Source organism: Microcebus murinus, chromosome 5 (assembly GCF_040939455.1).
Source record: "Microcebus murinus isolate Inina chromosome 5, M.murinus_Inina_mat1.0, whole genome shotgun sequence".
Classification (NCBI taxonomy): domain Eukaryota; kingdom Metazoa; phylum Chordata; class Mammalia; order Primates; family Cheirogaleidae; genus Microcebus; species Microcebus murinus.
The window spans coordinates 109,394,158-109,418,898 of record NC_134108.1 but is presented as its reverse complement, the minus strand read 5'-3'; the positions used below and the strand labels follow the sequence as shown (position 1 = coordinate 109,418,898).

Here is a 24,741-nt window from a genome sequence, read left to right as displayed (position 1 = left end):
GGCGGCCCCGGGACTTCTGGGGAACTGCGTTTCACCTGGGCGCGGGGCGGGAGCCGGCGCGGAGGGCGGCCTCAGGCCCACCCCCAGGCCGGGCCGGCCCCTGGCCCGCGCCCTCCCCTTTGAACTCGCGCTCTCGGCCTCCAGCGCCTTCCCGCCCAGCCACCCCGCCCCCACCCGGCCGAGCACGTGCTGCCGGGCCCAGAGCGCCATCCCGCTGCCCCGTGGTGGGGGCTGGGCCCACTGCCCGCTCTGCTCCCCACCCCCACCGGAAACATTCCTGAAACATTCCTGAAACTAGGAGGCCCGGCCCCTCCAGCTCCCCACCCCGCCTCCACTCCGGGCTCAGGGTTTTCCTGCGTCCCCCCTTCCCCGCCAGCTCGCCCCCCGAGGAGGGGGCTGGGCCAGGGCCTGGGCTGACCGGGGAGGAAGAAGGGGAGCAAAGAAAAGCATGAGTCACAGCCGTGTGTCACTGCGCCGCATTGCAATTCCCTGCATCACGGGAGGTGTGGAAGGCCGCCTCAGGGACAGGCGCCGGGAGGTGCGCCCGAGAAGGCCCGGCCGGCCTGCAGGGCGCGCCGCCCGCCGGCGCCCTCTCTCCCCATCGCCTCCCGCCATCTTCCCTCTTGGGCCTCCTCCCCGCCCCGCGCAACAGGTCTTTGTTGGGCGGGCGCCGCGGGCCGGCCCGGCGGGTGAGCGCGCACGCCCTCCCTGCCCTCAAAGCGCTTCCAGGCGACCTCTGGCCCACCCTTCTTTTTGTTAAAGCACAGCGAAAGGGACCGCCAGCCTCCGAACACCAGCCAGGTCACCTAAAGCAACGAACCCTCCCTCGGGTGTACCTGCAAACGAGCCAATCGTTTGTTTCGCTTGAAGGCTCCACCTTGACTATGGTCGCTCGTGGCCTTTAATAAACTAAAACGCTTTGGGTTTCACAAGTTTCACGTTTGAGTTTCACAAGACTTGTATTGCACCAGTCAGCCACACGCGGGTTGACACTGAAATGCACATGCTGACACCTGTCCGCCCGGGAAATCCGCGCCGTCTATCTGGGCGAAGGGGGAGGCGTGTAGGCCGCAGAATTCTCCCAACTGGCGCGTTTCCCTGCACCCGCCCGGCCCGCGTGGACGCCCGCCCGCCCCCGCACGCCCTGAGGGGAGCAGACCCCACGCCCAGAAGACCCCAGAGGGCCCGCTCCCCGGAAGCCCCGTTCCAGGGAGGGAGGAGGCCAGCTCTCCCCCGTGGAAAGCTCCTTCGGGACTCCTCTGCGAGGCCCTTCCGGCATCTTCCCGGCGCGAGACCACGAGGAGTGGGCGTCCCTCGCCTCGCAGCCCAGGCCCCGCGCGCCCCTCCCGCCGTCAGCACCCACCCGCGCGGCGGCGGCTGGCGGGCGGCCGCCCTTTTAAATCCCCGGACTCGCTGGCCCCGCCCCCTCGGTGACACGGCTGGCGCGGGCGGGCCCGTCCCCCCTGCCCCTGGGTCGCTCTTTTTAAGCTCCCCTGAGCCGGGGCTGCGCTCCTCTAATTGGGACTCCGAGCCGGGGCTATTTCTGGCGCTGGCACGGCTCCAAGAAGGCGTGAGTTCGCGGCCGCTCCGGTGGCTTCTTTTTTTCATATCTATAATTTAATTAAATTATTTATTTATTGAGGCCGCGCACGGGCCGTGCCCGGCTTCCTGCCCCTCGCCATCCTTCGGGGGAGGGGGGATATTTTTGTCCCCCGCCTGGATGTGACACATAAATACCCCGCGGGGGCCTGGGCGGCGAGCACGCGGCGGCGGCGGCGGTCTCTGAGCGCCTCTGCTCTCCCTCCCGGTTTCAGATCCGCATTTGCTACCAGCGGCGGCCGCGGCGGAGGCAGGCCGGTCCCCAGCGCCCAGCACCGTCGCTACCCGCAGCCCGGAGCGCGCACCGCAGGCCGGCGGCCGAGCTCGCGGTGAGTCGTCCCCGGGGCCCGCGGCGGCGGCGGCGGAGGGGCGCCCGCGCCCCCGCCTGCACGCCGCCCCTCCTGCGAGCCGCCCGGGGCTGCAGCGCGCGCCGCCGGCTTTATTCCCAGGCCGGGGCGGCGCGAGCCGGCGGCGGGGAGGGCCGCGCGGCGCGGGGGCGGGCGGCGGGGCCCGGCGGCGCGGGGAGGGCGCCCGCATCCCTGCCCCCGCGGCGCGGACGCCCTGCGGGGGGCGGGGACCCGGGAAAGGCGCGCGGTGGGGGAGGGGGCGCGCGGCTGCGGCGAGCGCGAGTTGTGCACCCGGCGGAGCCCAGTGCACCTCGCGCGGCGCCGCTCCCGCCCGAGCCGGGGCGGGGAGAGGAACGGGCTGCGGCGCCGCGCGAGTGGGGGGCCGGGGCCCCTGCAGCCTGGGGAAGTTCTAGAAGTGAGGGGAATGGGGAGGAACCCCGAAATTCGGCCCTCCCTCTCGTTATTTCGCCAGGTGTCCCCTACGCAGATGAGGCCGGATCGCGGGCCTGGGTTTGGGGCTTCACCCCGACCCCACCTCTGGCCTGGCCCGCGCCTCCTCCGCCCCCAGGGCCGGGCCTGCCTTCCGCCCCCACAAACTGGTTTCTCTGCTTTGCTGGGCTCTGTTGGAACTAGTCCCTTTGACTCCCCGTTTCTGTTTTTTTCTGGGGTTCTATTTTTGCGGGGAGGGCGTGCAGCGGGAGGGGGCTTTCTTCCTGTCCCCCGCGCCATCGCGCGCCAGGTTTCCTGCCCCAAGGCGGGTTTGGGTGCCCCCTCTGGCAGGAAGTGGGGCCGGTGCACCCGCGCGGCGGTGCATGCGGTCGGGGTGCGCTGGTTTCCCGCGCCTGCAGGAGCGGCCTGCGCCCCTCCCCCCGCGCGCCTTGGCCCCTCGTCCCGCCGGTCGGCCTACAACGGCCTGGTGCAGACACTTGCAGAGTCACCCTAGGTCCGGGGCTGGAGCAGGATGCCACAGGGTCTTAAACTAGCCTCTAGGCGGGAAGCAAAGTGGCGGGCTGGAAGGGCCACCGGGAACCTACTCCATCCTGCTAGCCAATTTGCTGTGTGACCTTGGGCAGCTCATCAGGCTTCTCTGGGCTACCTTTTATTTATTTATTTTTTAAAGTAAAGGCCATGGTGATTTCCCAGGGTAATTCCTGCAGAGTCCTTAGGCGTTTGAGGAGCTCACAGAGGTGTATGGAGACAGGCTTGAGGCCCCAGAGGGCTCGTTGCAAACTGAGGGATTGGGATTGGCCCTAAATGTGACTTCTCCAGGAGGGGCTTCTCTGGTGTTCAGAAACAGGTGGAGGAGACGTGGGCCTTAGGCCTTCATTCAGTTTCTGGGGGGTTGGCTGTGGGGGAGGGGTGGGCCACAGGGTCCCCAGCCCCAGGAGATGGGGGAAGGCACCAGATGGTACAAGTAAGGCTTCCAGGGGAGACCCATCAGGATCCCCAGGCGGCGGCACGGGCTCTCAGGGATTCCAGACTGGCTTCGCCCAACTGGAACCCCCTCCGTGAGGGGCCTCAGGCAGACCTCATGTGAGGGCAGCACTCATTTAGCTGATTAATTTTGATGTTTAGTTTGAAGGGGGACCTGTGGTGTAATACAAGATTCTAATCACTGCCTGTAATTACAGAGCAGGCCCAGCCACTAATGACGGAGCAGGATAAATCACCAACCACCTTGTTTAAGAGGGTCTCGAAGTCTAAAATATTATAAAATAGAGTAATTACCAGACAAAGTTCTGCTGTCTGGAAGGTCGCTTGATGCTTGAGGCGGGGGTTGGGGAGGCAGTTGGGGGGAGCTCAGGCTCTCCAGAAATCACAAGTTTGTGAAAATGTTTTTTCCTCTCATTGGGTTAAAATTAGAAATTGCTTCAAAAGCTGAAAAGAGGAAAGAAAAGTCATTTTCAAATGGTCTAGTTCTTATTTTGGGTAGGGTGAAGATTTCTTTGTTAAGTTTTTTTAAACTATTAACCTAGTTTGATCCTTGAAGCAGTCCGGGGAGGTGGTTGGTCAGGTGCCCTGTCGTTACCCTGCTCAGGGATTGGGAGGCTTCAGATTGGGAAGCTTTCAGAAGCGGAGCTACTAGGCCCACCTTTCACCAAGGGCGAGGGTTTGGTTACTGGGAAAGTGTCACTGTAGGTCTCTTGGATCTCACTTGTCTATAACTTGGGGATAAGAAGTGGGATGAGTTAATGTAAGACCCTCGCCGTTGCCAAATAACACAGTGCAGGCCCTCCTTGCAGCAGGCGGTATTAGGTAAACTCAGAATGAATGGGGTGAACTAAACCCCAGCAGGCCTCTGAAAAGATGCTAGAAAAGGACCAAGAAGCTTTTAGGGTCAGCCCTGCCAGGTTCCCAGGGGGCCAGCTAGGGTCTGTCAGGAGGGTCCGTGTCAGTTGGAGAATTCCCTGCCCGTCTGACTGTACGCGGGGAGAGAGGAGGACACCCTTTGGCTCTGGGCCCCTTTTCCTTTCCCACCCTACCCACAGCAGCTTTAGCCATCTTCCTCCATCGGCCCTCCCCATCTCTGAACTGGGGCTTTACCCTCAGAGCAGAGAGCCTGGTGGGTGGGCACCAACCCTGGTTGCGTGATTGATGCTTTCTCGGTTTAGCATTTAATTTAGCATTTAGTTCTGAGGCTTGGACCTTGCCCCATGGGCAGGTACCGTCAGCGAGCTGGACAGGGGATTGTTGGCCATGGCTGCCAGATGCCAAGGTCTCATTCTTTCCACTTTCTTTCCTAGTCCCCTCTGAACTGCCCAGGTTCCCCTTAAAGAACGGGCAGCTGGGGGTCCTGTTATATCAGCCCTCAGGTGCCACCTCTGCCCCACCCATGCAGCTGGGTCTGGGCTGGCTGTATCTCCAAGTCTGTGGGGTGGTGTCAGGCAGGACAACAAAGAGCCCTTCTGAAGAGGAGATAAGGAGCTGATTAGGGCCAACGGCCCTGCCCCACCCTGTGGCAGCATGCCGGGGTGGCAGACCCCTCTGTGCTGGGCGGGCTGGAGGCCTGGGGTCCACTGGGAGCGGGCAGTTCCCTGCAGTGTGCCTTGGGGATAGGGGGTAGTAAGGGGTCAGGGAGTGGCCCGAGAGAGGTGTTTGTTTAAATCCCCTCTTCCCATCTCCCAGCATCCTAGCCACCACTCTGCCACCTGCTCCGAAGAGGAGGGAAGATGAGCGAGTCGAGCTCGAAGTCCAGCCAGCCCCTGGCCTCCAAGCAGGAAAAGGACGGCACCGAGAAGCGGGGCCGCGGCAGGCCGCGCAAGCAGCCTCCGGTGAGTCCCGGGACGGCGCTGGTAGGGAGTCAGGTGGGTGTCGGAATCTTTGCCTCGGGTTCCCTTTTGGGCTAGGGAGGGGCCTGGTGTCTCAGCAGGTGGGAACATGCTGGAGGGGTGCAGAATCATTCCTGTGTGTGTACGTGTCCTCCCTACCTATGTGTGCTCCTGCCCCATGTGTGACTGGTCAGACCCTCCTGAGACCCCAGAGGGAGCTGGGGCCAGTGCCTATGCCATGGTGAACCACCCGCTTTTTCCTTTTCCCGTTCTATGGACCAATGAATTAGCAAATGAAAATAAGTACACATCCCCAGGAAGCCACTGTCAGAAAAAAAAAAAAAAAAAAAAAAAAAAAAAAAAAAAAAAGAAAATAAGTACACATAAAACCCAAGGTTTTAATAATTAGATTGAGTGCATATAAAATTACTGTCAGTTTGCTGTAAGTTTCTACGCAACTTACTGTCAGTTTCTGAACTTGTCGTCCCAGGCTGGTTCTGCACAGGCCATACTTTGAGTAGTCCTGGAATGGGCTTTGCCCCTGGCTCTTTCAATGGAAATTGAAGCCCAAGAAGTAAAAAATGTTGGGGAATTGTTGACAGTGACCCTCAGAACCCTGGTTCTGCTCCCCCATAAGATCTCACAGGCGAGACAGCACCCTGCCGCTGGGCTGTCCTAGGGCGTGCGGCCAGCTGGGCCTTTGTGGTGGGATCTTCGCTTCCCACGGAGGCGGCTGTCCCTGAGAGGGCTGGCTGGGAAGCCCAGTCACTGGCCTTAGCTGGGGAAGAGGAGAGGTGAGGGAAGGAATCCAGGCTGACTCTTGCCCCTTAAGCCTCGGGCAGAGCGTGCACCTGCAGGCCTTTCCCACCTGTAAGGCAGAGTGTGGTCTGTCATGGCGAGTCTCTGGGTCTTAAGGAGACATGAGCTGTGAGGAGTCTAGTGGCATTTAACTGCCACCTTCAGAGCCAGGGGTTAGGGGAATTGTCCTCCTCTTAGCCTGTCCCTGTCTGTTAGCTGTGGTCATGGGGGCAGTGTCCGGAGCAGTGTTGGGTTACGGGACCATGGTAATCACAAACAGCCCATGGGCAGCTGCGCGGGGAAACAGCAGTGGCGGGGCTCTCGCTGCCTAGCTTCTATGCATTATGCAGAAGCTTTTTATTCTGTCTCGGGCTTATTAAAATTTCAGTGGCAACAATGGCAGGGATCTCTGGGGTCCAGGCATAATTCTTCTTCCCTGGAGGCATCCTAGAAGGGTCCCTTCCCCCTTGGCTGCATCCCCGGCAGTCTCCAGCAGACTCACCTAGACGGGTGGCAGCAGTCCTGGCCCGGTGCTAGGTACTTAACACACATTGACTTTCATAGCACCCCGCAAGCTAAGTCTCATCACCATTTACAGGTGAGGAAACTGAGGCTCCAGCGTGGTGTCTTCAAGATGAGTGGCAGAACTGGGCCTTAGGCAGAGTCACCTAACGTTGTATTTCTGTCCCTGGGACAACTTTCCCAAGGGTCTTGTGACCATTTTGTTGTCCCAGAAACCCCCAGGGACTCATGGGGAAGGCGAGGAGGAGCTTTGCAAAGATGGCCCAGTTGAGGCCACAGGTCCCAAAGGGCTTGCCGCCGGGGCTCACATGGACTCCTGGGCTGAGTGATTCTTGCTGACTTGATCCTGCTGGGTGGCGCAGAGGGGCTCTGTCTTCTGAAGGTGCCGAGAAGGTGGTGACTGTGTCTCTGACTGCCCCATCTGTCTTTGCAGAAGGAGCCCAGCGAAGTGCCAACACCTAAGAGACCTCGGGGCCGACCAAAGGGAAGCAAAAACAAGGGTGCTGCCAAGACCCGGGTGAGGCTTGAGATGGGGCCACTCCTGGGCACACGTGGAGCAAAGTTCTCTCTGATTTCTCTGTGGCACAGCTGGGAGGGAGGTCTGGGAAGGGCTGGCTTGTCCTGACTCTGCACCCCCTTCCCTGGCACAGGGTGGCGATGTGTCTTTGCTAGTTGGGGAAAGCTGGGGGGTGACTGAGGCCTCACTTATGTGGGGTTGGTCCTGCACAGGACAATGAGGAAAGCAAGGCAGAAGTCCTGCAGCTTTCCTGGTCTGGAAAAAGTCAGAGTGGGAGAATGGAGGCCTCTCTGCCAACCCCTGGGCTGAGAATATTACCTTCTGCCATTGGGTGCCCTGGAGCCTGAAGGGGTGGGGACAGCAGCAGAGGCCATATTCACAGTGGCATCAGGCTTTCAGAAAAGTTTTGTTTTTTATTTTATTTTTTCTAAGACACGACTCATATCCTCTGAGTCATGGGTGGAGGAAGGAGTAGGGGGCGTGTGTGTATGTTGAGGGGGGCTAGTGTGGCTGGCCAGTCATCGCCAACTGGGCTTGGGTGGACCTGCTGGGTGCGGGTCCTGGACTGCCCTGAGCAGAGGTAGGCAGGTCTGCCCCCCTACTGTCCCGGGCATTGGTCACTGGGTGACCATTGTTGAGCAGTTTTGACTGAGGGGATATTTTCTCTTACCCTCTAGAAAACCGCCACAACTCCAGGAAGGAAACCAAGGGGCAGACCCAAAAAACTGGTAGGTGATAAAGCAGAGACGAGGGTCCCCAACCTAAGCACCCACCGTGCTCTCCCTGGCCCTTGGGGCCCAGGGCGGGAGAGCGTTGCCCGGGGCGTTGAAAGGGCTGTGCCATGAGAAGTGAGGGGTCCCAGGTACAAATTGGGCCACATCCTGGCCTGCTCTAGAAGGGGGACTGTTTCTACCTCCTCTGCTCCTAGAACAGACTCAGAACTACTTGGGCGATTTTGGGAGGCGTGCAGTCTGCTCCTCCGTCACAGAGATGAAAGAGCCACAGGGGAAGCAGTGAGGCTCGTCCTCACTGTGACCCTCTTCGGGGCTCAGCCCTGGCTAGGGGTCACTGCTGGGTAGGAGTTGCTCACAGAAAGCACCTCCATTTCTGGGCCCCCAAATAGCTGGTGGGGCTAGGCTGGTTGAGTCAGAAGACTCTGGGTACCCTCAGAGTACACTGCCGTTAGGGCCACACCAGCCTCCCAGCTCCTGGCAGATTCTTACCCCTAGCCTGCCCCCTTAACTCCGAGGCTTTCGGTCATTCCTCGAGCTGAGCCACGGGTGGGGTGGGGGTTAGGGGATGCTGCTGGCCAGGCCCCACGAGTGAGTAACAGGAAACAAGTTGTTTTGGAGTTTGTGTCTGTCACGGGGGCTGTAGCCCCATGTGTGGTGTCCCAACATTCCCGCCCAGTGAGTGAGCCCCGGCAGCACACTTCCCCTTCCTCCCCACCCTGGCCTGGGGTCAGCTCTCGGCCACCTGTGGGGTAAGGCCACCTGGTTCCCTGCACCCACTGGGGCTCCTGTGCCCTCCAGCCACCGCTTCCCATTTCCCTTCCCTAGGTTCCCTCCCGTGTAGAGCCGCCCCTTCCTGAGCTCTGTGCACGGGCATGCCCCCTGCCCCCTCTGCAGGCCTGGGGGCCAGGGAGGCCTGGCTCTTGGCTCTGGGTGAGAGCAGAATGTGTGGGTTTTTTCTTCCTTTTAAATTCTTCCTTTTTATGAATGAAACCGGGCCGTAGAGGTTGCTGAGTCACCCACACACTCAGCCCTGACTCATCCCCCTTCCAGAGAGCCAGGGAGGGCAGGGGGCCAGGGGCCAGCCTCTGGGGGCGGAGGAGGAGGGGCCAGGCCAGAGCGCGCACTGACAGCTCTGCCCACCTCACAGGAGAAGGAGGAAGAGGAGGGCATCTCGCAGGAGTCCTCAGAGGAGGAGCAGTGACCGTGCGTGCCGCCTGCTCCCTCACGGAGGAGCAGCTTCTTTCTGGGACTGGACAGCTTTGCTCCGCTCCCACTGCCCCTCCCCAGGCCCCATCACCACGCCTCTGCCCGCGGCCCCTGCCCTCGCCTCCACACACTACAGCGCACCAGCTGCTGCGGGCCCCTGTGGGCCGCGTGGGAGCAGTGTTCCCCTGGCCTCCATTCCCAGCCACCCCTCCTGCCCACGCACACGCTCGCCCTCCTGGACAAGGCTAACGTCCCACTTAGCCGCACTCTGCGCCTGCCGCGTCCCCGCTCCCTGCTCCCTTGGTGATGGGGACATTGCTCTGTGGGCTCTTGGTTCGGGGGCCCCTCTCTGCTCCTCCACTGTTCCCTCTGGCTTCCCATAGAGGGGCCTGGGAGGGCTCCCCTGGCCTTAAAAGGGGCCCAAGCCCCATCTCATTCTGGCATGTCCCACTCCACTGTCCTGGCAGCAGCAGGTGTGGCCCATGGAGGGGGTGCTTGGCCCCCAGGATGCCCCCAGCCAGCCTGTATCTTTGTCACCATGTGGGGCTCACACCCACTTTCCTTCCCCAGTCCCTGCACTAGGTTGGACAGCCCCCTTTGGGATACAGGAAGGCAGGAGGGATGAGTCCCCTGTCCTCTGCACAGGGGCCCCAGCCCACCTTAGCCCTTGGCCTGGGGTCTGAGTACCTATTGGAGTGATGGAGGTGCAGTCACCCTTGTCCAGGAGAGGCCCAGAGTCCCTGTGGCTGCCACCTAAGTTGGGCTGGGTCTGTTGCCGAACCCCACCCGCTCCCACCCTGCAAGCTGGGGCTCTAGTAACAAGGAGCTGGCCCTGCCCGTGCCCAGCCCTCCTGCTCCTCCCCACCCCCCAAGGTTCTGGTTCCATCTTTCCTCTGTTCACAAACTACCTCTGGACAGTTGTGTTGTTTTTGTTCCATGTTCCATTCTTCGACATCCGTCATTGCTGCTGCTACCAGCGCCAAATGGTCATCCTCATTGCCTTCTGTTCTGCCCGCATTCCCCTCCCCCAAGATACTCTTTGTGGGGAAGGGGGGCTGGGGCGCAGCAGGCTGGGTTACCGACCACCCCAGTCCCAGGGAAGGTGGGGCCTTGCCCCTAGGATGCTGCAGCAGAGTGAGGAGGGGGCCCAAACTGACCATGAAGGGTGTAGGGGCCACCTCCTCCCCCTGTTCTGTCGGGGAGGGGGCAGCCGTTATTTGTCCCAGCCTGGGGCTCCCCCTCTGGTTTCCTATTTGCAGTTACTTGAATAAAAAAAATATCCTTTTCTGGACTGGAGTCTGATGTGTGTGCACAGCCTGGGATAGGTGGGGTAAAAACTGAGGGTGCAGTGGGTGGGGGGTCTGCCCCAGGCCACGAGAGGGGGAGGGAGGAGAATCAGCATTGGAGTCAGATCAGTGAAACTGACCACACCCCTCGCCACAAAACATTTTATTTACAAAATATATATACTGAATGCTATACATTCCCATCCCTGCCCGGTCACCATGGAGACAACTCAAAAGTCCTCTCAGGTATTTATGCCAAAGCCAAGTCCAGGAGGGCTAGGATCCAAAGCTGACTCCCAGCCCCGCTCCCACGGCAGAAGGAAAAGCTCCTGTTGGTGCCTGGCGGGTAGGTGGTGGGCTCAGCACCCACAGAGGGCTGACAGCCAGGGCGGTGGGGTAGGGGTGACTGATGTGCTGGGCTTGGACAGTGGGTGCTGCTGGGAGGAGGCCGTGTGGCGACCTGGTCCCCAGCAGGGGGAGCTGAATGAGCGCAAGTGGGAGGGGAAGCAGAACACAGGGCCCTGGACATCCCAAGACCCTCAGGCTCTGGAGGCTGGGGCTAAGTGTCGGGTCATGTCTTGACATCCAGCAAGGGCATCGGCTTGTGCTGGTAGCTGCTCTGCCAGCCGTGTACCACCTGTTGAGACCACACCACAAGGCTGGGCTCTGGCCCCTGGGAGTCCGAAGCACTTGGAGAGGCACTCGCTATGGTCACAGCCCAAGTCGGGGCGACTGAGGGCTCTGGTTCCAGTACAGGAGAGTGGGTGGGAACAGGGCTGCCCCCACCTCTGCCTGAGTCTGCACCCCCAGAGCGCTCACCTTGGGGTCTCCCACATCAGAAAGTAGCTCCTGCTCGGCCTCATGCAGCTCCTCAGCAGGGTCATAGCTGTACATGGGGAGCAGGTGATGTCGAAGCCGGTCCACCCTGGGGAGCAAGGAGGAGGCTCAGCCCAGGGGACTCCACGACCCTCATCAAAGACCTGCCTGCCTGGTTTCCACTCCCTACCCCACAGAGGGGCACTTCCAGTGGGTGCCTTTTGGGTCATACTGTGGCTCAAAAAATACAAGCCTGATTGTATAAAGGGGCCTCTCCCCAGTGAGTAAACTGAGGCTGGGCAGGGAAAACAAATTTCAGGCTTGTAGCAGGATGGCTGAGGGACAGCTTACAACAGACAACTCCAATCCCATGGGAAGAAATGTAAGCAGAACACGGTGGGGGCCAGGAGTAGAACTGGGGTCAGGGATACTTACCGCTGCTTCTTCTGCACATACATCACCTGGAACAGAGACACAGCACTGTGGAGGCTGCTGAGCCCAGGAAGGCCCAAGCCAGAGGGGCCCGCCTCCACATCCTTCACAGGACAGCTGAGACTGCGGCCAGACCAGGCCCACCGAGCCTCTGCCACAGCAAAGGTGTGGTTCTACGTGCATATGTGGGGGCTCCTTACCACAGCCACCACCACCCCAACCAGGGTGATGAGGAAGAAAGGCCCCAACACATAGCCCACCATGGAGTCGCTGTTGGCCTGGGGGGCACTGGGCACTGTGGTGTTACTCATGACATCGGCAGCCGGAGGGCTGGGTGGTCAGCATGGGCCGTGGTGCCTCGGGAGGGCGCCTCCAGTGGGCTCCCTGGGGAGGAGGAAGGGAGGTTACTGACTGCACCCAGGGTGACATCCAGCCTCTGGATCCCTCCCCCAAGGCTGGACATCTATGAAAACTGGTCCCAGGTCAACACTGGGAAGAAGTTCCTCCAGGTAAAAGGACTGGTTGTAACCCTCCAGTGACTCTTAGCAGATCGTGGGTGGAAGGAGGGGGCAGGGGAAATCTCTGATCCCGGCCTGAGTCCTGGCTAGCTCCTCTCCCTCCATCAGATGGAGGCCAAACATGCAGGTCTCCGCTTCTGGGGAAAGATGAGGTGAGGTTCCCAGCACCTGCCCCAGACCTCCTGGGGCACCGGGTCACCAGCCCCTATCCAGTGGAGCAGAAAGGAGAGGTCAGGCAACACAGGAAGGCCCTGCACTGCAGCCGAGGGGTGAGGTGGGAGCATCTGAAGGAGCCGGCGTCCGTCCTGGTCCAATCCCACACTTCAGGCCATGGGCCCCAAGCATGGGCTCTATGCCCTCCTTGTCGCTGGTGTCACCTCAGATATATAGTCCGAACACTCCACCATGGGTCTCGTGTGCCATGGTGGACACAAGTGAGTAAAGCTGGATTGTATCTTCGAGATGATGTCACCTCCCTCCGGTTTCCTCCCGGGGCTCCGCCCAGGTCCCTCCTCTCCCGGCCGAGCTGACAGGCGGAGGTGGAGAGGGTCAGCCCCACCAAGGGAAGCAAGGAGACCATCCTGGGGCAGCCGCAAGTAAATGGCCCAAGGTCCCGGATCCGGGTTCGCCTGGGTCTCCATCAGAGGGCGAGGTATGAGCTACCTACCCCGTGTCCGTGTGGCATGGGGCACCAGGCTGCCCGTCCCCAGTCGCACGCTCACCGTCCCAGGCCGAGGGGTATGCCAGGGTGGGGAGGGCCGCTCCTAGGGTGCAGGCCAGCGCCGGCAGACAGGAGGTAGCTCCCACGGCGCTGGGAGGATCAGGCCGGGGACGGGGGTGTTGGGGAATCGCGCAGGGGCCGCCCTGCGCCCGGACATCCTGGCGTCCCGGCACCCCGAGGCGTGGACCCGTGCGGCGCTCTGCAGCCCGGCCGACCTGGCCATGCCTTACCTCCCGCCGCTGCAGCCCGGACAGCAACGCCCTCGGTTGGCTCGGGGGCCCCGGAAGAGCCGGCAGGCGCGTGATCAAAGGACCCGGGGAAATGGGCGGGGCCTCGGCAGCCAGGCGCGGCCAATCCAGGGGCAGGAGGCGGGCGGCCCGGCGTCGTCTGGAGCCGCCAATCCGGAGGCGAGGGACGGCGGCGCGAGGGCCGCGCGGCCGCGCTGGGGCCTCCCCGCGGCGGCAGGGGGCAGCCGAGGGCCGCGCAGCGCCGGGGGAGCGCGCGGGGCGGGCGCGCGCCTTCCCGGCGTGCCCCGGGCCGGCCGAGCGCCCCGGCTCGCGAGCGCGGTCGTGGGAGGCGTGTCGCGGTGGAGGCCCGGGTGCCGGGCCGACGCGCTCTAAGGCCCAGCGCGCGGCCTCCGTCAGCGCGTGGCAGGCCCCGGCTGCGCTCAAGGGCGCGGGCGCGCTCCTGCCGAGCCACGGACCCCAGCCCCGCGCCTCAGCGTCCCCGTCTGTGAAGCAGGCTGCTGTGAGGGCGGAATGAGGCCTGGGTGAGCGCCCGCACGGAGCGCCCTGGACGCCAGTTCCTCCTGGTCGCCTTTCCGGCTCGGGGTACGCCGTCGGAGCAGGGGGCGAAGTTCCTCTGCGTCACAGGGAACTTGCTAAATCGCAAAACTTGGGTCGGAGCTTTCGTGGTGTGATCATCAAAATGACACACACTTAACGGAGAAATCTGGGTAAGACTGGTGGCGTTTACCAGCGTCGCCCTCCTGGTTGTGATCGTGTTTACCAAGTGTTACCAAGGGGTAAGCTAAGCAAGGCGTACAAGGGATCTCTGTGTTATTTCTCACAACGCATGTGAATCTACAGTTACCTCAAACATCGTGTGTACATACACCTATGTATCATTTATATACGTGTGTGTGTATAGTTTTGTAGCAGGCCTTCCTCTACCCCTCTAACCTCCAAAATCACACAGGTTTGGGAAAACCCCTCACTGCCAGGTGATGGAAACCATCCAAGAACATCAAGGTTGTGGCAGCTGAAGCAGGCTAAAGCCCTCCTGGGTCATCAGGTGGTAATGGAGAAAAGGTATGACCTAGGTCACCCTGTTTTTTATTCTTGCCAGAGAAACCCTTAGGGGTATGTGTGAGGTTCTGGGAGCCAGGCCCTACTAGCTAGAGGCAGCCAGTGGTGGGGACATGAGGGTCACTTGGTCTGGCCTTAGGTTTCCTCAGCCCCTTCCAGAGAAGGTTGGATGAAGGCCAGTCTAATGCAGAGGCCTACCCAACTGGAAACCAGAGGGCAGATGGGAACTTTGCTCTGTTGCCTCCAGACACCACCCACTGGCTGTAGCGGGGAATCGGATAGAGGGAAAGGAATAAAAGATATGCCTGAGTCTGGGAACTCCAGGTGGATCTCCTGGTGCTCTCAGGCCTTTGAGTCTGGAGAATAGGGAGACCACCCACCCTAGGCTGCTGCCAGAGCTTGGTCTTCACCCCACAAGAAAGTGGGAAGCATATTCTAAACTGAATGCAAATGAAAACAACATATTAGAATTTGTGGGATGTATCTAAAATGGAGAGAAAATTTTTAGCCCTAAATGCCTCTATTTAAAAAGAAAGAAAGAAAGGTTTCATGTCAATGACCTCAACTATCACTTAAAACCAAAGTATGGGCCGGGTGCAATGGTTCACACCTGTAATCCTAGCAGGAGAAATGCTTGAGCCCAGAAGTTCAAGACCATCAAGACTGTCTCTACAAAAAAAATTAAATAAATTAGGTAGCCATGGTGGCACACACCCATAGTCCCAGCTACTTAGGAAGCTGAGGCAGGAGGATAGCTTGAGCCCAGGAGTTTGAGGTTGTAGTGAGCTATGATGATGCCACTGCACTCTTGCATGGGCAAGAGAGTGAGACCCTGTCACAAAAAAATAAATAAAAACAAAACATGCAGAAGAAAAGAAATAACAAAGACCAATGCAGAAATTTTAAAAATTAGAAAACAGGAAAACAAAATCAATGAAACCAAAAGGTGCTTCTTGAGAAGATCAATAAAATTTATAAATCTCTAGCTCTCTAGCCAGATTGATCAGGAAAAAAGAAGACACAAATATCAGGAATGAGAGTGGAGACATTACTACAGGTTCTTCAGATAATATAAGACTATTTAGGAAATATTAGGAGCAACCTTATGCCTATAAATTTAGCAACGTAGGCAAAATGCAGGCCATCCTGGGCAACATAGTGAGACTTCATCTGGAAGAGGAGGAGGAGGCAGAGGAAGTGGAAGAAGAAGAGGAAAAAAAGGAAGAGGAAGAATTATTTATAATAATCGGTTGGAATAGATACCAGCTCAATTTTACATTACTCCAATTCTGTCCTTCCCTTTATGTTGCTATTGATACAAATTTATATATTGTGGTTATGTTAACATAGATTTATAATTGTGCATTTATTTTAAATCATATAGGAAACAAAAAGTTATATACCAAAAATATAATACTACGTATTATTTATAATAATACATACATTTTATTTTATTATTTATTTTATTTTATTTATTTATTTATTTTTGAGACAGAGTCTCATTTTGTTGCCCAGGCTAGAGTGAGTGCCGTGGCATCAGCCTAGCTCACAGCAACCTCAAACTCCTGGGCTCAAGCGATCCTCCTGTCTCAGCCTCCCAAGTAGCTGGGACTACAGGCATGTGCCACCATGCCCAGCTGATTTTTTCTATATATATATTAGTTGGCCAATTAATTTCTTTCCATTTATAGTAGAGACGGGGTCTCGCTCTTGCTCAGGCTGGTTTCGAACTCCTGACCTCGAGCAATCCACCCGCCTCGGCCTCCCAGAGTGCTAGGATTACAGGCGTGAGCCACCGCGCCCAGCCAATACATACATCTTATATTTACCTATATAGTTACATTTACCAATGATCTTTATTTCTTTGTATGGCTTTGAGTTATAATCCAGTGCCCTTTATTTCAGTCTGAAGGACTCCCTTTAGCATTTCTTGTAGAGCAGGTCTACTAGAAATAAATTGCCTTAGTTTTTGTTTATCTGGAATTATCTGTTTAATTTCTCCTTCATTTTTTTTTTTGTTTGTTTGTTTGAGACAAAGTCTCGCTTTGTTGCCCAGGCTAGAGTGAGTGCCATGGAGTCAGCCTAGCTCACAGCAACCTCAAACTCCTGGGCTCCTGCTGCCTCAGCCTCCTGAGTAGCTGGGACTACAGGCATGCACCACCATGCCCGGCTAATTTTTTCTATATATATTAGTTGGCCAATTAATTTCTTTCTGTTTATAGTAGAGACAGGGTCTCGCTCTTGCTCAGGCTGGTTTCAAACTCCTGACCTCGAGCAATCCACCCGCCTCAGCCTCCCAGAGTGCAAGGATTACAGGCGTGAGCCAGCGCACCCGGCCTATTTTGAATGATAGTTTTGCTGGATATACAACCGTTGGTTGACAGGGTTTTTTCTGGGTTTTTTTCCTCCTGTTAGTACTGTAAATATATCATCCCACTGGTTTCTGGCCTCCATGGTTTTTGACAATAAGTAGGGTGTTTTTTTTAGGGAGTTAATGTAATCTTCATGATAACCACTAAGAAAACAACTAAAGAATATATAGAAAAGACAATGAAGAAGAAATTAAAAATGTTGCACTAGAAAAAAAGTCAATCAAACACAAAAGAGGTCATTATTGGAGGAATTGAGGAACAAAAAGATAGAACATATAGAAAACAATACCATGGCAGAAGTAAGTCCTTCAATATAAGTAATCACATTAAATGTAAATGGATTAAATGCACCAATTAAAAGAGTGATTGGATATGGCTGCACAACACTGTGAATATACTTAATGACACTGAATTATATGCTTAGAAATGATTAAAATGGTAAATTTATATTAGGTAAATTTTACTACTCAAAAGAGAGATTGGCAGAATGGATTTTTTTTTATTTTTATTTTTTTTTATCTTAGAGATGGAGGAGGTCTTGCTCTGTTGTCCAGGCTGGAGTGCACTGGCTATTCACAGGCACAATCAGAGTGCACCGCAGCCCCTAATTCCTGAGCCTTAGGTGATCCTTCTGCCTCAGCCTCCTGTGGATTACAGGCATGTACCATGGTGCTCACCTGGAATGAATTTTGAAATGATCCAACTGGACTTGGAATAGACATTTCTCCAGAGAAGACATACAAATGGCCAATAAGCAAATGAAAAGATGTTCAACATCAGTAATAATTAGGGAAATGCAAATCAAAATCACAATGAGATACCACTTCGTACCCATTAGGATGGATTATTTCAAAATAATAAATTTTTTTTATTATTTCAAAATAAAAAATATTTTTTTATTTTTTTAAAAAATAATATGTATATTTTTTAAAAACCAGAAAATAACAAGTGTTGATAAGGATGTGGAAAAATTAGAACCCTTGTACACTGTTGGTAGGAATGTAAAATGGTGCAGCCACTATGGAAAACAATATAGAAGTTCCTCAAGAAATTAAAAATAAACTGGGTACAGCGGTATGCACCTGTAGTCCAAGCTACTCAGATTCAAATGGTTAATACAAAAAGTTCAAGTATATGTTGCTTTACAGATTCACTTTATACCTAAAGACACAAATAAGTTGTAAGTGAAAGGATGAAGAAAGATATTTCATGCAAAGAGTAACCAAAAGAGCGAAAATGGCTATACTAATATTAGACAAAATACGTTTTAAGTCAAAAATTGCCACACAAGACAAACGATATTTTATATTGATAAAAGAATCAATTCCTCAAGAAGATTCAGCAATTATAAACATATATGCATCAAACAACAGAGTCCTAGAATATATGAAGCAAATACTGACAGAAATGAAGAAATAGTTTACTTTTTTTCTTTTAGATAGAATTAAAGAGATTTAATTTTTAGAATATGGGGAATAACTTAAATTCTCATGTGTTAACTAATGGTGGTGTGATATGGTACAACCACTTTGGAAAACAGTTAAAATTTTCTTATACTTTTAAATATGAACCTAGTAATGATAAATCAATTTCACACCCATAAAAAGAAAATGAAAATATATGCCCTCCATAAATGTATACAAAAATGTTTGTAGCAGCATTATTTTATTTATTTACTATTTTTTTTAGAGGCAGGGTCTGTCTCTGTCACCCAGGCTAGAGTGCAGTGGTGTGATCATAGCTCACTATAGCCTCAAACTCCTGGGCACAAGTGATCCATCTCAGACTCTCTAGTAGGTAGGATTAGAGGCATGCACCACCATGCCAGGCTAAGTTAAAAACATTGTTTTTTTTTTTGAGAGAGAGTCTCGCTTTGTTGCCCAGGCTAGAGTGAGTGCTGTGGCGTCAGCCTAGCTCACAGCAACCTCAAACTCCTGGGCTCAAGCAATCCTGCTGCCTCAGCCTCCTGTGTAGCTAGGACTACAGGCATGCGTCACCATGCCCAGCTAATCTTTTCTATGCATATTAGTTGGCCAATTAATTTCTTTCTGTTTACTATAGTAGAGATGGGGGTCTTGCTCTTGCTCAGGCTGGTTTCGAACTCCTGACCTTGAGCAATCCGCCCTCTTCGGCCTTCCAGAGTGCTAGGATTACAGGCGTGAGCCACCGCGCCGGCCAAAACTTATTTTTTGTAGAGAAAGAGTTTTGCTGTGTTGCCCAGGCTGGCCTCGAACTCCTGACCTCAAGTGATCTTCCCGCCTCAGCCTCCCAAATTTATTTAATTACTTTTTATTTTTAAAGAAATTTTATTTTTTTTGATAAATTATAATCATATGTAATTATGGGTTATGAAGTGATGTTATAATATATGTATATCATGTAGAATGATTTAATCAAGCTAATTAACATATCTACCTCCTTAAATACTTACTTGTTCTTCCTGTCTAAGTGTAACTTTGGACTCTTGTCACCAACATCTTCCCATTCTCCTTATCCTGTGGCCTCTGGTGACCACCAGTATACTCTCTGCTTCTATGAGTTTGATTGTTTTAGATTCCACATATAAGTGAGGACATGCAGTATTTGTCTAGAAATAGAAATAATAGTTGGAGACTTTAATCCCTTCCTTTTGATAATGAATGGAATGTCCTAGGTAGAAGATGGAAATAGAGGACTTGAAAAATACCATAAACCTACTGGACCTAACAGACATATACAGAATACTCCACCCAACAGCAGCATTCATTCTTCTGAAGTGCATGTGAAACATTCTCCAGGATAGACAATAGACCATAGGCCACAAAGCAAAATCTTTGTTTTTTTTTTTTTTTTTTTTTTGAGACAGTTTCTTTTGGTCCCAGGAAAAGTGCAGTGACATCATCATAGCTCACTGCAACCTCAAACTCCCAGGCTCAAGTAATCCTCTTGCCTCGGCCTCCTGGTAGCTGAGATTACAGGCGCACACTACCACGCCCAGTTAATTTTTTTATTTTTGGTAGAGACAAGGTCTCGCTCTTGCTTAGACTGGTCTTAAACTCATAAGCTCAAGTGATTCTCCTGCCTCGGCCTCCCAGAGTGCTAGGAATACAGGCGTGAGCCACCTCACATGGCCCAAATCTTAATAAATTAAAAAACCTCCCAACAAAGAAAAGCCCAGGACTAAATGACTTCACTGGTAAATTTTTTTACTAAACATCTAAAGGAAAATTAATTTCAATCTTTCTCAAACTATTCCAAAAAAATGAGAGGCAGGAGTAATTCCAAACTTATTCTAATTCATAATTTCCCTGATACCAAAGCTAGACAAAGACACAAAAGAAAACTACAGGCCAAAATCCCTTATTAACATAGAAATAAAAGAATTCTCAATGAATTTTAAAGGACTGAACTCACATAAAGTATCTTCTCTGGCCACAACAGAATGAAGCTAGAAATCAATAGCACAAAGAAAACTGTAGTACCAGAACTTTGGGAGGCTGAGGTGGGAGATCACTTGAGACCAGCCAGGAGTTCAGGTTACAGTGAGCCATGATTGTGCTGCTATGCCCCAGTCTGGGCTACAGAGTTAGACCCTGTCTTTAAAACAAAGCAAAAACAAAAAAAACAAAAACCTGAAAATTTGCAAATATGTAGAAAGTGGAAACAACCAAAAAAATTATAAAATACTTTAAACCATTGAAAACATACTAAGGACTTACAGGATGTAGTAAAAGTGGTACTCAGAGGAAAATTAATAGCTGTAATTGCCTAAAGATCTCAAATCAATAACCTAACTTTACACCTTAAGGAACTAGAAAAAGAAGAGCAAACTAAACCCAAAGCCAGAAGGAGGGAGGAAACAATAAAGATTAGAGCACAAACGATATAGAGAGTTTAAAAACAGAGTCAATGAAAGCAAAAGTTGGTTCTTTGAAAGATCAAAAAAGTTAACAAAACTTTAGTTAGACTAAGAAAGAGAAGATGCAAGTAACTAAAATTAGAAATAAAAGCAGAAACATTACTACTGGGGATATTACTATTGACTTTATGGAAATTAGAATGGTTATAGGAGAACACTATGAACAATTGCATGCCAACAAATAAGATAATCTAGATGAAATGGACAAATTCCTAGAAACACACCACTTATAAAACTGATTTTAAAAGAAATAGAAAATCTCAACAGACCTATATTAAGTTAAAAGATTGAATCAGTAATAAAAACCTCCCAACAAAGAAAAGTCTAGGACCAGAATGTCTTTACCAGTCGATTCTACCAAACATTTAGAGAATGAATACCAATCCTACTGAAATTTTTTTCCAAAAAACAGAAGTGGAGAGCTTACTTCCCAGCACATTCTGTGAGGCCAGCATTCTCCTGATCCCAAAGCCAGGGAACAAGATTGCACAAGAAAACTACAGACCAGAATTCCTTATGAATATAGATACAAAACTGCTCAACAAAATACTATTACAGCAAACTGGTACAGCAAATCCAATACAGTAGCACATTGAAAAGGATTATATACCATGACCAAAGGAGATTTATCCCACAAATGTGAGGGTGGTTCAATATAAGAAAATCGATGTCATACATTAACAGGCCAATGTGGACAACAGTACACTAACATTTCCCATGTATTTTCTTTCAATCTACTTAATAGTCTTATTTATGAGGTAAATGTCATTAGTTACATTTTGGAATTAGGGACATTGAGTGACTTGAGGCTTCAAAGGGTAGTGAATGGTGGGGTCCGGGCACGTTGGGCCAGCCTGGCAAGGATGAGCCTAGGCCACATGATGGTGGGAACAAGACTGCCCATCTGATCATTTCAATGGAGGCAGAAAAAGCATTTGACAAAAACTCAACACTCATGATAAAGACACTTGGCAGGCCGGGCGCGGTGGCTCAAGCCTGTAATCCTAGCACTCTGGGAGGCCGAGGCGGGCGGATTGCTCAAAGTCAGGAGTTCGAAACCAGCCTGAGCAAGAGCAAGACCCCGTCTCTACTATAAATAGAAAGAAATTAATTGGCCAACTAATATATATATATATAAAAATTAGCCGGGCATGGTGGTGCATGCCTGTAGTCCCAGCTACTCAGGAGGCTGAGGCAGAAGGATTGCCTGAGCCCAGGAGTTTGAGGTTGCTGTGAGCTAGGCTGACGCCACGGCACTCACTCTAGCCTGGGCAACAAGCGAGACTCTGTCTCAAAAAAAAAAAAAAAAAAAAAAAGAAGACACTTGGCAAACTTGGAATAGGAGGATAGCTTTTTCAGCAAATAGTGTTGGAACAATTGAATATCTACATGTAAAAAAACCCAATCAACTTGGATCTATACCTCGCAACATACACAAAATTTGATGTATAATTCCATTTACAGAGAACTCCAGACAGAAAGCAGATTAGTGTCTGCTTGGGGTTGGGGGTGTGGGTCAGGAGAGAGGGATCGCAAAAGGGACACAAATTTTGGGGGTGATGGATATGTCTATTATCTCGGTCGTAGTGATAGTTTCATAGGCGAACACAGGTCAAGACCTCAAATTGTGCATTTTAAATATGTTCAGCTTATTGTTTGTTAATTATATCTCAATAAAGCTTTTAAAAAATGTGATAAATAAAGAATGCCTTAAGAAAAAGAATGGAGAACTCAGTGGTGATCAGTACATAATTATTTTATAAACAAAGTAATGGAATTAGTGACTGGTAAGTCCATAGACAGCCCTAGGGACCGGGAAACGGGAGACATACTGAGGAGGAGGAACCAAGATGGCAGTGGAATCTTGTTGCCACCACCATGACAGTGTCCCAACCCCAGAAGGTGCTTCCTTCCAGGACTTTTCCTACATTGGCTCGCTTTTTGTGTGAAATTACTTGGTGTTTCCGGGCAGACCCTGTGTTTTCCTGCGTCCAAGCCTTCGCTCCAGCCATTCTTCCACCACCTCTGCCAGCTGGAACCCCATCAGCCCCTGGGGAGGCTGGAGCAGGGGCCAGGTCAGCCTCAGGTGCCGCTCCATTCTGGGGTACAGGGTCAGTGGAGCTGGGCAGGGCCAAGGCTCGGGGGATGAGCTGCCCACGGTGGGCCTGCATGTCCCCAAGGCCTGCGTGAGGCGGGGTAAGTGAGTCCTGAAGGTGCTTCGGAGGAAACCCTCCCTGACCAGCCCCACAGCACCAGAGAGTATCTTTTGTCCTGACGTTCCTTCGCCTTCCAAACCTGCCCCACACCCACCCGATTTCCACCACGTCCCGTGGTCTCCAGGCTCCAGCTCCCTCAGCAATGAGGTGGGGATGGAAGTAGCTGGCTCTCGGGGCAGAGGTGAAGGCCCAGACCCTGGGCCCTGGCCCCGTGCAGGTAGTAGGTGTTCAAGGAATTGTCTCAACTGATAGAAGAGTGTTTTGTAAATTGGTTCACGCAACTTCCTCAGAAAGATTTTGCTCTGAGCAAAACAAATTTCCCTCCGCTCCACCTGCGATCTGCAGATCCCCATCACTGCCTCCTCATTTCAGTCTCAACCCAATCTTGGCTTCCTTTGCTGTCCCAGGCACAAGCCTGGCAGGAAGTGACCAGCCTCCCGTTAGCTCCTGTCCCAGGTCTAGGAAAGTTCACAGGATTCTGATCTGAGAGATAAGGGGAGTAACAGGAACTCTGGGTTTCCTCCCTCTGAAAAAACACCTCTCTCCTTCCCCTCTCCTCCCCAGACTCAAGGCAGGAAGAGAAACTTGGGGAAGGGACTTCAGAGTACGTCACATGCTTGTTGTGACTGGCCAGTGGGCGCCATACTGGTTGAATATCACCCTTAGCCCGAAGGAAAGAACCTGTGTGCTGTGGCTCTCCCCACCTGCTCCAAATATCTCCCGCACTGGGTCCTGAGGGCATCTTGCATTCGCTGCCAGATCTGGGGAAGTGAAGGGGTGTTTGTGGGGAAGTGTTGAGAGGCAAGGGGCACACGGGGCATCTCGTGTGGTGTACACGTCCAGAATGCCACTTGGCCCTTTGCTTGCTCCAATCCCCGTTTCATTCCTGGGTACCTGCTCTGCGCCCTCTGTTGGATGCCAGCAATGGAGACAGACTCTCCCTGCCTTCAAAGCCAGCTTCAGAATGGGGCAGGTCTGAGGGGACACACAGTCTAGCTTGGGGGAAGGATCTCCGCGATCTTTCGCAAAGGAGGGCACAGGACATGTGAATTGTAAAACAGTGCAATGGCGTACGATACATTTGCAAAACTGCAAAAAGTCCCATGAGGCTGGGGGAAAAAGAAGGATGAGGCAGCGGCAAGACATTTGTCTGGTGAGGTGGCCGGGGTCCAACTCATAAAACATGTTGGGTACTAATCTAAGGAGGTGGCACTTTGCCCTGAAAGCTATGGCTATGAGTAGGAAGACAACCAGAAGTGCTGCCAGGGACACACTGGGGGCGAGGGGTCAATGAAGTCAGATGAAAACAGACAAGCAGCCTTTGGGCCAGTCAAGGTGGTAGTCCCTGCCCACTGGCAGGCAGCACTGGAGGCTAGGTGGAGGGGAGGCATGAACTCACTGCGCCCCTACGCTTTTCTCTGAGCAGCCTCAATTCTTAAATAGGAGGGGACAGGAATGGATGGATGAATTCAGGGTTGGCATTCTGAGGGAGACTGCAGTGGAAGGACACTGCACAAGAAAAATGGAGTCATTAATGGTGACTGGTCGAGTGATAGACTTGGGGTCTGCACCTGGCACTGGCTGGATAGAGTTTGGTGGCCAGAGGGATAACCATTTTTTTTCTTGAGACAGAGTCTCACTCCATTACCCAGGCTAGAGTGCCGTGGCATCAGCCTAGCTCACAGCAACCTCAAACTCCTGGGCTCAAGCGATCCTCCTGCCTCAGCCTCCTGAATAGCTGGGACTACAGTCGCACGCCACCACGCCCAGCTAATTCTTTGTTTCTGTTTTTGGTTGCTCAGCTAATTTTTTCTATTTTTAGTAGAGACGGGTCTCACTCTTGCGCAGGCTGGTCTTGAACTCCTGAGCTCAAGCAATCCTCCCATCTCAGCCTCCCAGAGTGCTAGGATTAGAGGTGTTAGCCACCGCGCCCGGCCTGGGATAACTATTTTTAAAAACATTTTCATGTCACCAGAGACAGAGCAGCTAGCCTCTTACAGCACGGCCAGTGATCGGTACTCTTCACTCAGAGTTCCAAGCCAGAATACTGATGAAAAGTCCCTTTTCTTGTGTCTATTTCCAGATCTGTTAAACAGAGGCCCGGACTAGATGATCCCTAAAACCCTCCCAGCTCTGCCACGCAAGCAATCACTGCTAGTGTCTTATTCACAGCCTCTTCACAC

At 53.1% G+C, this 24,741-nt stretch overlaps 2 protein-coding genes and 1 long non-coding RNA gene across 7 annotated transcripts; 2 read left to right on the top strand and 1 right to left on the bottom strand.

The window, feature by feature from the left end:
• Positions 1-1,432: 1,432 nt before the first annotated feature.
• HMGA1 (high mobility group AT-hook 1) lies at positions 1,433-10,283 on the top strand. Of its 2 annotated transcripts, none has more exons than XM_012746781.2 (6): positions 1,433-1,570; positions 1,815-1,928; positions 5,073-5,218; positions 6,969-7,052; positions 7,730-7,780; positions 8,934-10,283. In XM_012746781.2, the coding sequence occupies exons 3-6, from the start codon at positions 5,117-5,119 to the stop codon at positions 8,985-8,987; spliced, it is 291 nt and encodes a 96-aa protein (XP_012602235.1). In that variant the 5' UTR covers positions 1,433-1,570; positions 1,815-1,928; positions 5,073-5,116; the 3' UTR covers positions 8,988-10,283. The 2 variants fall into 2 exon arrangements, with proteins under 2 accessions (XP_012602235.1, XP_012602234.1); XM_012746780.2 differs by having other exon boundaries at positions 5,073-5,251.
• Positions 10,284-10,702: 419 nt separating this feature from the next.
• On the bottom strand, positions 10,703-13,090 carry SMIM29 (small integral membrane protein 29). 4 transcript variants are annotated; one of them, XM_076003423.1, is made up of 5 exons: positions 12,996-13,090; positions 11,787-11,910; positions 11,530-11,555; positions 11,098-11,203; positions 10,703-10,915 (listed from the first exon to the last, which is right to left on the bottom strand). In XM_076003423.1, exons 2-5 carry the CDS (start codon positions 11,835-11,837, stop codon positions 10,850-10,852), a joined length of 249 nt encoding a protein of 82 aa, XP_075859538.1. In that variant the 5' UTR covers positions 11,838-11,910; positions 12,996-13,090; the 3' UTR covers positions 10,703-10,849. The 4 variants fall into 4 exon arrangements, with proteins under 4 accessions (XP_075859538.1, XP_075859535.1, XP_075859536.1 ...); XM_076003420.1 differs by having other exon boundaries at positions 11,727-11,910; positions 12,996-13,085; XM_076003421.1 differs by lacking the exon at positions 12,996-13,090 and adding an exon at positions 12,712-12,860 and having other exon boundaries at positions 11,727-11,910.
• A 106-nt stretch (positions 13,091-13,196) lies between these two features.
• On the top strand, positions 13,197-21,661 carry LOC109730780 (uncharacterized). Its single transcript, XR_002223820.2, has 2 exons — positions 13,197-14,075; positions 16,969-21,661. It is a non-coding gene; the product is annotated as an uncharacterized LOC109730780 (long non-coding RNA).
• The last annotated feature ends 3,080 nt before the right edge of the window (positions 21,662-24,741 follow it).

Excerpts from the sequence above, each read along its gene's own strand:
- HMGA1 (XM_012746780.2), top strand. The coding sequence starts at position 5,117 with ATGAGCGAGTCGAGCTCGAAGTCCAGCCAGCCCCTGGCCTCCAAGCAG. Across the intron at positions 5,252-6,968 it reads CGGCGCTGGTAGGGAGTCAG|AAGGAGCCCAGCGAAGTGCC; the intron begins GTGGGTGTCGGA and ends CTGTCTTTGCAG. Across the intron at positions 7,781-8,933 it reads GGGGCAGACCCAAAAAACTG|GAGAAGGAGGAAGAGGAGGG; the intron begins GTAGGTGATAAA and ends CCCACCTCACAG.
- SMIM29 (XM_076003420.1), bottom strand. The coding sequence starts at position 11,837 with ATGAGTAACACCACAGTGCCCAGTGCCCCCCAGGCCAACAGCGACTCC. Across the intron at positions 11,204-11,529 it reads TATGTGCAGAAGAAGCAGCG|GGTGGACCGGCTTCGACATC; the intron begins GTAAGTATCCCT and ends CTTGCTCCCCAG. Across the intron at positions 10,916-11,097 it reads CTGATGTGGGAGACCCCAAG|GTGGTACACGGCTGGCAGAG; the intron begins GTGAGCGCTCTG and ends TGGTCTCAACAG.